The sequence below is a fragment of the Chaetodon auriga genome, chromosome 14, assembly GCF_051107435.1.
Source record: "Chaetodon auriga isolate fChaAug3 chromosome 14, fChaAug3.hap1, whole genome shotgun sequence".
NCBI lineage: Eukaryota > Metazoa > Chordata > Actinopteri > Chaetodontiformes > Chaetodontidae > Chaetodon > Chaetodon auriga.
This window is the reverse complement of record NC_135087.1, coordinates 2600749-2613359: the sequence shown is the minus strand read 5'-3', so window position 1 is coordinate 2613359 and position 12611 is coordinate 2600749. Positions and strand designations below refer to the sequence as shown.

Sequence of the window (12611 nt, the reverse complement as noted above, 5' to 3'; positions counted from 1 at the left end):
TTCACATTAAAGTTATGTGTAGTTTGACTTCCTGAGGAGGGAGAGCTTGTGCAAACCGCTGAAGTTTGTTCGGAAAATGTTGTTATCTCGAATTGCAGTTCATTGCTTTTCTCCTTCCTCCCACTCGGGCGTCACTGATTGATCAGACGGCTTTTAAAACACTAAACTGGCTGAATTCACCAGCTAATCAGATGTGGTGATGCTCATCTTTGTCTTTTTTATTTAATTTCCTACCCTGTTGACATCTAACACGCAGGATTCATTCAGTTCACCTCATCCATGTAGGAATAACAAACTCGCAGCCATTTTGAAGATACTGAGGGAAATGTGACGCAGCTGTAACAGCAGTTTTTCCATTGCAGTCGTATGATTGGGCACCAAACTGCACAGAGGCAGCGACCTTTGACCTTCACAGAGAAATCTGTCTGTAATTTATGCAAAATGGGCGCCCTTCCTGAACACGCTTGTGATTTGATCAACAAAGCGTTGACTGCTGGTTCGGGTGCAGCCAAGAACGCGTCTGCAGTGGAACAACCTGTGCGTTTATGGGGTTCAGTTTTGATTGGATCTTGACTGCCTCCACTCGTCTTCCTCCACCTCAGCAGTGTCGCCGTGTCACCCGGCAGCCAGAGGAACCCGGTGGCGTCGATCCACAGCATCGCCAACGCCACCACGCCCGACCGCCTGCGCTTCCCACGAGGCACCGCCAGCCGCAGCACCTTCCACGGCGGCCAGCTGAGGGACCGCCGCACGGCCACGTACAACGGGCCGCCGGCCTCGCCCACCCTCTCCCACGACGCCACCCCTCTGTCGCAGACCCGCAGCCGTGGAACCAGCAACCTTTTCTCCAAACTGACCTCCAAACTCACCCGCAGGTAGGAGAGGAAACACGCCACGGCAGCTGAACATGGAGGGCTGGAGTTCACCTCTTTCTGTTCACTTTGCAGCTTGAATTCATGCTAAAGCAGCGATTTATGAGCCGCTTTCACTGCGACACGAGCAAATATAGACTGATTTAGAAAGAGGATGGACTCCAGCCCTCCTCTACAGTTTAATCAGCCAATCAGCACAGTGCCTTGTCCAGTCAGGATGATGAATGACATGCAGGGGGGAGCACTTGACTGTCCTGTACGATGTGATTTATTCTCCAGTGTAAATTGTTTATGTGTCGCTGCCTGGATGTCTGCCACGGAGACGTGAAACCGCTGCGACCGAGCCGCGCTCTGACCTCTTTTAACGAAGCCTGTGACGTTCATGTCGGCAGCTGCGTTATGGTCCGAGGAAGTCCGGAGGCCATAAAACAGCTGATGATTTCAGTTTTGGTCCTGTGATTCACTGAAGGCGTTTGCTGATCATTTCCTTGCATTACAGATGTGGAGAGAACTTTTCATGCAGTGCAAGTGCTTTAAAAGTCAGCGCAGAAAAGGGTGAAATCACACCTTCAGGCGGTTTCTCTGGGATAAATCTGGAAACATTTTGGGCTGTTGAGATTCAGACTGTCTGCACAAGCAAACCAGAGCTTTTAACTCAAACAATCAATCAGTTTTAACAATCAATCGAAGTTATTTATCAATCAAAAATCAAATGATCCAGTTATTCAAATGTGAGTGTTGTCTGCTTCTCTTGTGTTCTGGTAAAGTGAATATCTTCATGTTTGGATTGTTGGTTGGACAAAACCAGACTCGACTTAACTTTGGCCTTCTGCATAATGAGTACTTTTACTTTTGGCATTTTAATTATATTTTGAGGCTCGTATTTTTGCTTGAATGCAGGCTTATTTCTGCTGAGCACTTCTTTTTATTTTATTCTCTGGCTCATTAGATCCCAAACAGTAATTGAGTGAATCATGAAAATAACCAGCAGACACTCGTCATGATTGTTCTTTGCAGCCCTGATTTAATAAAGACATCCCAGTGAGACGCTGCACATTCTGCCTGCATGAAAAGTCTGGAAGTGGCAGCCAGGCCAGCGACATCCTGCAATGACTGACCCAAAATGAGGAATTGAAATCATTTGATAATCGATGAAAAATGAATCTTTCCCTTCACTGTTGATGATTCCAATCACCCCATTTTTGTTGGCTCGTTCAGACTCCTCATCCCCCCTCCCTCCCCGCCCCTCCTCCCTTCACTCCTCCTTCACCATTTTCACTGTTTCTTTGTCTGATTCTGTTGTAGAAACATGTCATTCAGGTTTACCAAAAGGTAGGACTCTCGTACTGCCTTTCGCTCTGTGCCAAAAATAACGAAACAATCTCACTGAGAAACTTCCTCTGAGACTCTGCAGACGCGTGGGGCTGCTGGCACTGAACTAACACCGCTTAGCAGGAAAAAGAGAAAACTCTGGGTACATTTACATGCACACAGTTCATAATCAGATCAATGTGATCAGATTTTAGCTTGAAGTGACAAATAAACAACATCTCATTTTTTGTTGTTAAAGGAACTGTGACATTTCGGAAAGACTTTCTTGTTGAGAGTCAAATGTGGAAATTGATACCACTCTCATGACTGTGCGGGAAATCTGAAGCTGGAGCCAGCAGTCGGCTAGCTTAGCTTAGCATAATGACTGGAAGCAGGGGGAAACAGCTAGCCTGGCTCTATCCAGAGGTGACAAAATCTGCCTGTTAGCACCTTTCACAGCTCAGTATAAACATGTCATATCTGGTTTGTTTTAATCCCAAAATAAACTGAACTGTGGACAGTTTGTGGGTTCACCTTGTTCACTGTTTTACCCAGAGATGCGTTCAATTGCCAGTTTATTATGTACACTTCAAATGCAGTCTGATAGTCCTGCTACAAATGATCCTTCATAAACTTCAAACACACTCTAACATGACGATACAGTTTCAACCAGAAATGATCACCTGAGTGAAGCACATTAGTTTCAGCTTGGTGTTCCTAATAAACTGGCAACTGAGTGTACATGGTGGGCTAAAGCTACGATAGGTTGTGTGTTTTTGAAGCTTTTTTTGTTGTATTTGTTGAAATTCTCTTCACATCCTGCCAGCAGTCAGTAAATCAAACTCTCTAACACTAAAAGGCGTCCATGGCTGTCGCAGGCCGCTAACGATCCTGTCCGATCTTTCCAATCGGCCTGAATTGATGCTGACTGGATGGCCTACCTGCCCGTCTACCTGCGTGCCTGTCTCGCCGTGCACACCGGAGTCTTCCTCAAGGCTGCGCGGATATATGGCTAAAGCTATGGCGAAGAGAACGTGCAGCCAAAACTTCCCAATGCTAACATGCTAGCGTGACAGCTGTGAGCACTAACAACAGCCTTGTTCAGCAGCTAACTCGGTAGCGCGACGTTCACCCCCACAGCAGTGAGTGGGAGCTGCCAGGCCGGGCGACCAAGTTCTCCTCACTGCTCGTCTTCCCAGCGCTCGTTCGGGTGTTTTGTGGGAGCCATTTTGGAGGGGAGGCCTGACGGGAGGGGATTTTTTTGGTTGAATGCTTTCAAACTCTAGTTTCCTGTCGCTGGTTTCTCCGACGTTTGGTCTCTGTTCAGTTGGCTGGTCTGAGACACGGTAGCTTGGAGGACAGGAAGGTGTGTGAGGCCGCTAGCTGCTACTAAAATACAACAACTTTTAACTCCTACTATTCACATACAGTGTGTTCTTAGCTGGCTTGCTAACGTTAGCCTCGGGTAAATCCACATTCAGGAATCAGCTGGTTTTGTTCAGAGTCGGAGGCAGTGTGAACTTCACAGGACTTCTGAAGTGCTGTAATGCTAGCAGCTAATGCTAAGCTAGCTGCTGATGGTAAACCAGAGGCTCATTCTCTCTTCGTGTGTTAAATACTAAGGATGTGAAGTGCAGGTGAGGAGGATTTGGAGTCGTTTCAAGGCAGCTTTGATGGAGCTCTGCTGTAATTCGTAAAGTAGTGTAAAAACTTTTTCAGTGAGAAGTCTGTAACGAGTAACTGATCACTGCTTTCAAGTAATTTACCCCCACTGTTCATTTATGAGCTTTAGAGCTGCTGGTAGGTATATTTTGTTACTGTTGGACAGAGCCAGGCTAGCTGTTTCCCTCCTTTTCCAGTCTTTATGCTAAGCTAAGCTAAGCTAACTATCTTCATACTGACTGTATGAATATGAGAGTGGTATCAATCTTCCATCCTGCTCTTGGCAAGAATAAGTGTACTTCCAAAAATGTCCTTCAGGACGGATGTGATGCTACCAGTGAACAAAGTAAGTAAATCAAACCACGGTAGTCTCGGGGTTCACTGGCGAGGACATCGTGATCAATCTACATGATGGTGTCATCAGGTGCAGATGCGCATTAATCCGGTTTGAGCTGGTGTTCCTGTGTGTAAATGTACTCGGCGTGGCTGTGGTTGAGCGGGTAAAGACTGATTGGGAGAGCAGACCGGAACTCCTTGAACAATCAGTCGATTAACCAACAGCAACAACAAAGCAGCTTGCCACTAATCAATCGCCGCTGCCTGCATGGGGTCGCTTCTTCCAGCTGCCATTGATTGTGGTTTGTTCTCTCACCACAACGACTGCTGTTAACGACTGAACTCTCTCCCTGCTTTCAGAAGACGCCTTAAAAATTGTTCTGCTGCATTTATTCACCACAAAACAGATTTTTTTAACTCTCTCTGACCCTGATGGGATCTTATGGTGGCTGTGCCTTTGTCTCGATGGTCGTGTTTGTGGAGGACGTCGGTCGATCTGTTTCTTGGTCTTCAGCGTTTCAGGCTTTGCTTCACTTTTACTTCCTGACTTCAGTTTAACTTGAATGTATCTTAAAGGCCGTCGCTCATTTCCTTTGTCGTTGGTGTTCCCGGACTGGATTTCTGGACTTGAGGCCTGTGTGACGCTGAGTCAGAGGGGGCGTATGTGCATCGATCGCTCATGTGAGCTATAGATCAGCTATAGAACCTCACAGATACTAAGTACACAAAACAACGTCCATCTTTTTGAAACACATTGAGCAAAATATCACATTTACTCTCAGCGGATACAGAAATCTACAAGAGCAATATAAATAATTCTAATTATAAAATAAATAAAATAACCAACAGTCTATTTTATTCTGTTTTATTGAGTGAACTTCACTTATCAACGTTCAGATTTATTGTTGTTTTGTTTTTCCTTTGTAAAGCACAAATATTGAATAGTGCTATATAGAATAACTTTATTATTATCAGCAGCTGTAGTAGTACTAATAGTAGTAGTCGTATTAATAATGCGTTCTAAAGTTTATGAACGATAAATAGTCTGACAGTTATTTAGCATAAATGTTTGTCATGTATTGAGGAGTTTGTTTTATAAAAAAAACAGAAGAAATTCAGCAAATTCTCCTGACAGAAGTGATTAATCGTCCATCAGGATGGCAGATATCTGCGTTATTCGTCTGCTCGATGAATCAGTGAAGCGCTCCAGATGAGCGCTGATTCTCTGCTGGCTCAGCGAGCAGAAGCAAACGGGGAGTTTTGAGCTCTAACGATGGAAGATCCTCGTTAGAGATGTCAGACTGTGCCCGCCGAGGCCTCGTCCTCACCTTATTTTTACTCAGAACAGAAGCTGTGTTTTGTCCGCCGTCGCACGCTGAAAGAGCTTTGAGGAGGCGTTTCTGTGGGCCGGGCGCGACCACGGCATCCATAACACGTTAACACACGTAATCAACTTATCCTCTAATCAAATGTATTGATCCAGAGCAGCTCTGAAAACAAGCGTTCAGCCTCTCCGGCCTGAAGAGCTCAATTTAAAGACCCAGAAGCTTCATCACGTTCATGTTTGTGGTTTCCTGAACGAGTCGCCTCAGTTCAGCTCCTCTCTCCCACTGATGGAGGGTCGAGGGTCAGAGAGGAGGCCGTGAAACTGATCTGGAATCAGGCCAGGACCCCGAAATGAAACCCCTCAGCCACTGTGATTCTTAAAGCAGAGCTGTTCCAGCGATCAGATCGCTGCGGTCAGACAGCCTCTGCTCTGATTGAGCGCTCGAGGAGCTTCGTGGCCCTCGCAGGCTGCCGTCTCAAGGCTCGGCAGTGCCCTCCGGTGGCCGACTGGTGGACATTCCTCTTCCTCTGGAGTCTTCGTCACCCACAGAGTGGAGTCGGTCATCTCACTCTTATCACCTCACTCTGTTTTTTTGTGTTCGTCCTCATTTCTGTGGAGACAAAATGAAGCAAACGATCTTCAGATGAGTCAAAAATCTGGAATCACTAAAACATATTGTTAGTTGAATAATTAAAGGAGTGTGTCGATGAATTCATTTCACCTTAAATCAGTCAGCTTTTTGTTTTTACTTAACCTCCAGTCAGCTGATATCAACAAAAATGACGACTTTTTCTTTTTATCTTTCAGTTTGTTATTTTTCTGCTCTGGAACGATCGTTCTGGACGAAGGCTGCGACTAACAACTATTCCTGACTTTGTTTTTTTTTTTTTAATGCCCAAAGTGACGTCCTGAAACGTCCTGTTTGATCAAAACCAGCAGAAAACCCAGAGATTCAGTTTAAAGTGACACAAAACACTTTGCTTGAAAAATGAATTTAATGATCAATTGTAGAATTATTGCTGATTTATGAAATGATAGTTTCATCTCGTTATCATACAAACAGAAGGAAAATTGGAAACGTGATTAAAAATAGGAAATTTCACATGTTGAGAATATGAAATGATTAAATGTTTGCCAAGACAAAAAAATCTATAAAATGAAAGAACAGAAACATTAAATGAGAGTTAAAGAAAAGCTTTTACTTATTTAGTCCTTTGATGTTTGGAAAAAAAAAAAAATTCAAGCTTTTTGGGGGTTTTCACTTTGTTCATACACCAAACTATCAGACAAATTCAGATTTTTATCTGACGAAGGCGCTCGGCTGAACTCGAAGCTGAACGAGGTCTCACTGCGCCTGCTAAACGTCAGCATGCTAACACCGTTAGTATGCTGACATTTAGCATGTAGCTCGACTGGCTGCGGTCCAGCCTCACTCTGAGTCGTCTGATTGGAGGTTAAAGTTCAGAAATCATTGGACTAACGACTCGGCTCGGCTGCGTCTTTGACTCGTCTGATAGGCTCGTCTCGTCATTCTGTCCCTCTGGACCCTCCACATCCTGCTCAGAGTCCTCATCACATCTGGACACTTAACCAGCCAGTTTTTGTCATTTTCCTCCTCCTCAGGACGCTTTAGGTTCAGTCACCTCCCTCCTCCTCCTCCTCCTCCTCCTCCTCCTCCTCCTCCTCCTCCTCCTCACAGTTTGTGTGTTTTTTGTCCTCCTAACCTTCCTGTGTCCTTTAACCTTGACCTCTTGCTGCTCTTCCTCTCTGCTTAGGGTCAGTATTGACCCGGCCAAACGGCAGATGGCCAAAACAGGGCCTGCCGTCCCCTCTACCCAGGGAGGAAAGACCCTTAGTAAGTCTTCTGCCCTCCAGTCTCTATCAGCCTGTCCTTCCTTCCTTCCTTCCTTCCTTCCTTCCTTCTCATCATCCTTCCATGCTTTTTCTTCTTTTTTGGCCTGTCCTCACGTCATTCATTTTCGATATTCTTTCCCTCTCTCTTTCTTTCTTTTGTCACGTTGAGAAATCCGCTCGTTTTTTTCAGATTCCCGTTTTTTCTTTCAGATTCAGGAGCAGAAGATATAGAGAGTTGTAGGAAGATGAAGATCTAGAGTAAGGGGCTGTTTCAATCCCTCAACCTCTCCTCTGAGACTAAAGTCCTGAGTGTCAGTTATGTGGAGGGACTCGTCCTCACCCCTCACCCTCACCCCCTCACCCCTCGGCCTCTCTGACCGACCCAGGACCTGCTGTCAGTCCCGTCTGTCCTCTTGTCGTCTTGTTGTCGAGTCTCTTGAGCTGTCGGGGAGTTGGAGTCGCCTCCTCCTCCTCCTCCTCCACCCGTCCTGTTTCTCTGTGCTCCGGGCTGCAGAGATCGACTGCTTCTTTAGCTTTAATCTGATCTCGTGGTTTATTCCTCAGACGGTTTCCTTCTGTTTGCAGTCATTCAGGGACTGGTTTCCTGTCTGTTAAACCGTTCTGACCCAGTAAAAGTCCTCCTGAGTGACTGTGAGGAGCAGATCAACAGAGAGGCGCATTAACACCTCCTGGAGGAGCAAACACAGCTGCTCTGTGCTGCTCTGATGGTTCGTTTCTGACCGCTTTGACTCAGTGTGAAATAATTTACGTTCTGATGCTGAAGTTTGTCATCAGGACTTCCAGTTAATGGTCAGATAAGACGGAAACGTGCAAGTTTGTCTGATTTAGGAAATTAAACATGTGATCAATCAAAAACTTGAATCATATAAATATTGAATATTGCAGTCTAGCTCATTCACGACCTCCAGCAGCTGAAAATCGTGGTTTTTATCGCAGCATGCTGAGCTCAGTGCTGTCAGATGTCCGTGTTAGCTGTTTGTGTGGCTGTCTGTGTGCATGCGATGAGACGAAGCTGCTCTGAAAACCACAGACTGGATCTCTCAGGACGTTTTCCGATGCAACGAGTAAAAATGAAGATTTATTGAAAGAAAAGCAGTCGTGGTTGATGTCTTCAAACTGAGGAATCAAAACCTCATGAAGCTTCATTTCTGCTCCGGGATGAAAGCGATTCAGGGACTGAAGCTTTCAGACGCCACGTGTTCGTTGGTGTGTCACTCAAAGGTGTCGTCAGGTGCTTTCACTCTGATCGGCTGAGCTGCTGAACGCGTCGTCGCTTCGGTCGCAGGAACAAATCGTCATAAAACATTTGGTTTTGTTTGTAGAGTTCGACCAGCGACAGGTCGGTGTTCACATGACGTAGTTTGTTTGTGGACGTAGTTTCTCCTTCCTGTGTGAAGATGCAAAACTTGAAATAAGTTCATCTAATGAAGTCTTTAAGATCGAGATCGAGTCTTTAAAAAGGACGAAGACGCAGATGAAGAAGAAATAAAGTTAGTCTTTAGTCTTTAAAACACGAGATAATAAAGCTTTAAAAAGGGACTAAACTGTGTGAAGATAAGACCAATAAATGAATAAGAAACTAATTTTAATCAAAATCAACAAAATGAATTCCCAAACTCACATTTTAGGTTTATTCTGTGTTAAATTTCTAACAGTGGAAAACAGTTTACGGCTTTGAACCTGAAGTGCCAGCTCATGATTCGGACTGGACTACTTCCTGGAGCTTTTAACCTCATCTCATGGTCTTCCTCACGCGTCTTTATCGCTCCGTCCACTGAGGAAGCTGTGAGACGCACCTGAAGGCTCAGATTCAATGTGATAAACTGTCAGTAATGAACTTAAAGGCTCGTCAGTCGAATGATTGTTAATAACGTTTTCTTATCAATAACTTGAATTTTAACTGTTTCGCACATCGTGACTTTAAAAGCAGCACAAAGGGAGAAAAGGACTCAGTTCAAGAGCTTCCTGCTGTTATTTTAAATGTGCTTCTGAGGAGGAAGTCAAAGGAGCAGAAAACAGGTTTAAATGTCTGTCAAAGCCCACCTGCGTCTCACCTGCGTCTCACCTGCGTCTCACCTGCGTCTCACCTGCAGCTGATGCTGTTCTTCTGTTTTCGCTCGACGCTCTCGACTTCATCTCGTCTCGCTGTGTGTGAAACGTTTTCTCTGTCTGCTCTCAACATTCCAGCCTCCATCACTGCTTTCAGTTCCCTCCATGACTCTTGACTGGACGTCAGGCCTGCGTCTCTGTGTCTTCTTGTTTTTCGGTGGTGGTTTCACATCAGTGTCTCTCTCCTGCTCACTCGTCTCATGTTCTTCTTTTTTGAACTGGAAATGATCTGAAGTGTCACGATCCACATCTTTTTTCTTCTTTTTCTTTCCTCCCTGTCTGATCTTCTCATGCGCCTCAGAGTCTCAACCGAGTTTGAGAGAAACGGGAGACTTGAGGGCTCAAGGTGAGGTTACCTGCCCCTCCCCACCCCCGCCCCCCGTGTCGGCCCCTCTTTGAACATTGAGGTGTTCGACCTGCTTGCATAGGAACCCCCCCCCCCCCCCCGCTCTGAACCCCGGAGTGTTGCCTGTGATTGGACAGCTGTGTGTTGTGTTCCAGCTGTGTGTCGTGTGTGCATGGCTCTGTTAGCATGGCGTCTTTGCATCGATGTCAGCCTGAAAAATGCTCCTAATACTCCCAAAAAACTGCATTAATACAGCATGGACGTGTCTAACCCCAGTTTACGTTGTATTCACAGTCACAGAGTTATTATGGGAAACACTCGGGGACATTTAAAGACACTGAACTGTCCTGAGGGTTCGTCCACCGTCCTCAAAGACTCTTTAACATCTGGACAAAGAAAAAAAAAAAGGTTTGATTTTGGCAAAATGTTCCAATGAGCTGCTTTTATACTCTTAATTAAGTTACGTTAACTCGGATAACTTCAAATTTATCTTTTTTCTGCTCACTTGAGGTTTAATATTTCCTGGCTCACTTTCTTCGGCACAATAAAAATTAAAAACACAATATTTTATGTGTGAATAGTAAATAGGTGAACAGGAAGTGGAGCGTCTCACTGCGGCGTCGCAGGTGGATTCTGTTATTTGTTAACGTCGTCCAATAAAAACATCGGAGTAGACAGATTTACTCTGTGATGAATCGTTTTCATTTTGTTTCATGCGGCGCAGATTGACGTAGAAGAACACGTTCAAAATCTTTGGTCCAGATGTTTGAAAGAGTCCTTGAGGATCCTGGAAAAACCTTCTGAACACGACCTGGTTTCCAGACGTGGCTGAGCTCTGTGGCTTGAATGTGACGATTCGAGGTTCAAACACCAGCCACCAGATGAACAGCAGTTGAAGGAATACATTCATTTGTTGGCTTTCTTGCTGAGTCGGATGATGAAAACCTCCTTTGAAGCCTGATTTTAGTTTTGTACAAATGAAACAATCAGCATGTAACCTGTTACTGAATGAGCAAAAAAGCAAAATACACCTTTAGAGCAGCAGCATATTCATCCGAAATCATCACACAAGTTACTGAACTCACTGTTTATACTGCAGTAAACTCAGCTGCAGTGGAGTATTTCAGTGTGGTATTAATACTTTTCCTTAGACATCTGAATACTTCTTCCAGGCTAGCAGTTTCCCCCTGTTTCCAGTCTTTATGCTAAGCTAAGCTAACTGGCTGCAGCCTCACAGATGTGGATCCTCTCAGCGAGAAAGCCGATAAAAAGCCGAATCATTCCTTCTAAACCCGCAGCTGGTGGGCTCGTCTCTGCTGTCAGCCGCTTTGACTTGGTTTAGCGAAGAAGGAAAAAGTGGATTTCTGTCATCAAACGGTCAAAGTGGCTGCCGAGGCTTGAAATGCGCCTCCTGACCGAAAAGCCGTGAACCAAATGTGCGATGATCAAACCTCTCTGTGCTCTCTCTGTCGACAGTCGCCATGTACCTGGGGATCAAAAAGGGGAAAATAAAGACAGTAAACCCCGCTCCCTCAGATTCACTTGGAGTATGAGGACCACCAGCTCCATGGAGCCTTGTGATATCATGCGGGAGATTCGCAAGGTGCTCGATGCCAACAACTGCGACTACGAACAGCAAGAGAGTTTCCTGCTTCTTTGCGTCCACGGGGACGGGCGAGCTGAAAACCTGGTCCAGTGGGAGATGGAGGTTTGCAAGCTGCCCCGTCTCTCCCTCAACGGCGTCAGGTTCAAACGGATATCCGGATCATCCATCGCTTTCAAAAACATTGCTTCCAAAGTTGCCAACGAGTTAAAGCTATGAACAAAAGGGTTTAAAAGTATACATATATATATCTAGAAGTATTTAAGCTGTACAATCATCCAAGAAGTAGCAGTTTCCAAATGTCTCCTTTTTTTAAACAAAATACAGAGTATGTATTGAATATTATAATGTATAGATTAAGGCTTTTGGCAATAATCACTGAATTACCTACTAATATCTCAGTCTCTTCTGGCCACACGGGGTCGACATTAACGAGTTGAATATGATTTGTCATGCTGTGAATGTGGACAAAAAAAACATTTCTAGTCTTATTTATTTCTTTTTTTTTCTCCTGGAAAAAGAAAAAAATGACGTAGCGTTTTGTTTTCAGTGTAAATAATGTATCTTACTTTCAAGACGGCTTCACTGCAATACTCATTTTGTTTTTTTGTTTTCTTTCTTTTGTATTTCGTTGAGAAGTAGAGATGATGGGGGGTCCGTGTAAATGCCCACATGGTTTAAGGGTCACTCATGTCTCAATTAAAGTGTCTGTCAACTTGAACGTCTCACGCTGATCATTTGTAACTGGACACAGTCGACATGAAAATATAAAAACGTTTGCTTCCATTTCGCTGTTTGTGTCGAGCTTCATTCTGTATTTGAATGGATTTGTTGGATGAGAAACATGTTTTAGGCTTTTTGAAAAGGAAAAAATGTGGTTTAAGATCAAACCTGTGATAAATTTGGGCCTGTAGCTGCAGCACCTCGTCCATGAGAGACGAACTGAAACCTTCAGGGATCGTTTGGAAATCTCAGATTAAATCCTGTTTTTATATTTAGAGATTATGAACTAAGACAGTATCCTAAAAAGGATATGTAGTATTTTGGGGGGGTTTGTGGTAAAAGTGCTGATGTATTTTGAGTGTATGATGTGTACTTCAAACAAGAGTCCCTGTTAGCATTTGTGGTCTAAAGACGTCTTTGTATGGAGGTTGAGTTGGAAACAGTCCA

The 12611-nt window shown here is 44.6% G+C and overlaps 1 protein-coding gene across 25 annotated transcripts in view; it reads left to right on the top strand.

The window, feature by feature from the left end:
* The window catches only part of mark3a (MAP/microtubule affinity-regulating kinase 3a), a 47249-nt gene extending 35022 nt beyond the window's left edge, over window positions 1–12227 (top strand). For 6 of the 25 annotated variants that reach the window (XM_076748502.1, XM_076748494.1, XM_076748504.1 and 3 more), the window contains 4 exons: window positions 603–875; window positions 2178–2204; window positions 9794–9838; window positions 11315–12227. In XM_076748502.1, coding sequence (XP_076604617.1) covers window positions 603–875; window positions 2178–2204; window positions 9794–9838; window positions 11315–11660 — 691 coding nt within the window. In that variant the 3' untranslated portion in view covers window positions 11661–12227. Of the gene's footprint in view, window positions 1–602; window positions 876–2177; window positions 2205–7283; window positions 7364–7572; window positions 7621–9793; window positions 9839–11314 lie in introns of all 25 variants that reach the window. The other 19 variants (XM_076748516.1, XM_076748507.1, XM_076748518.1 and 16 more) reach the window with 9 other exon arrangements.
* Window positions 12228–12611: the final 384 nt, after the last annotated feature.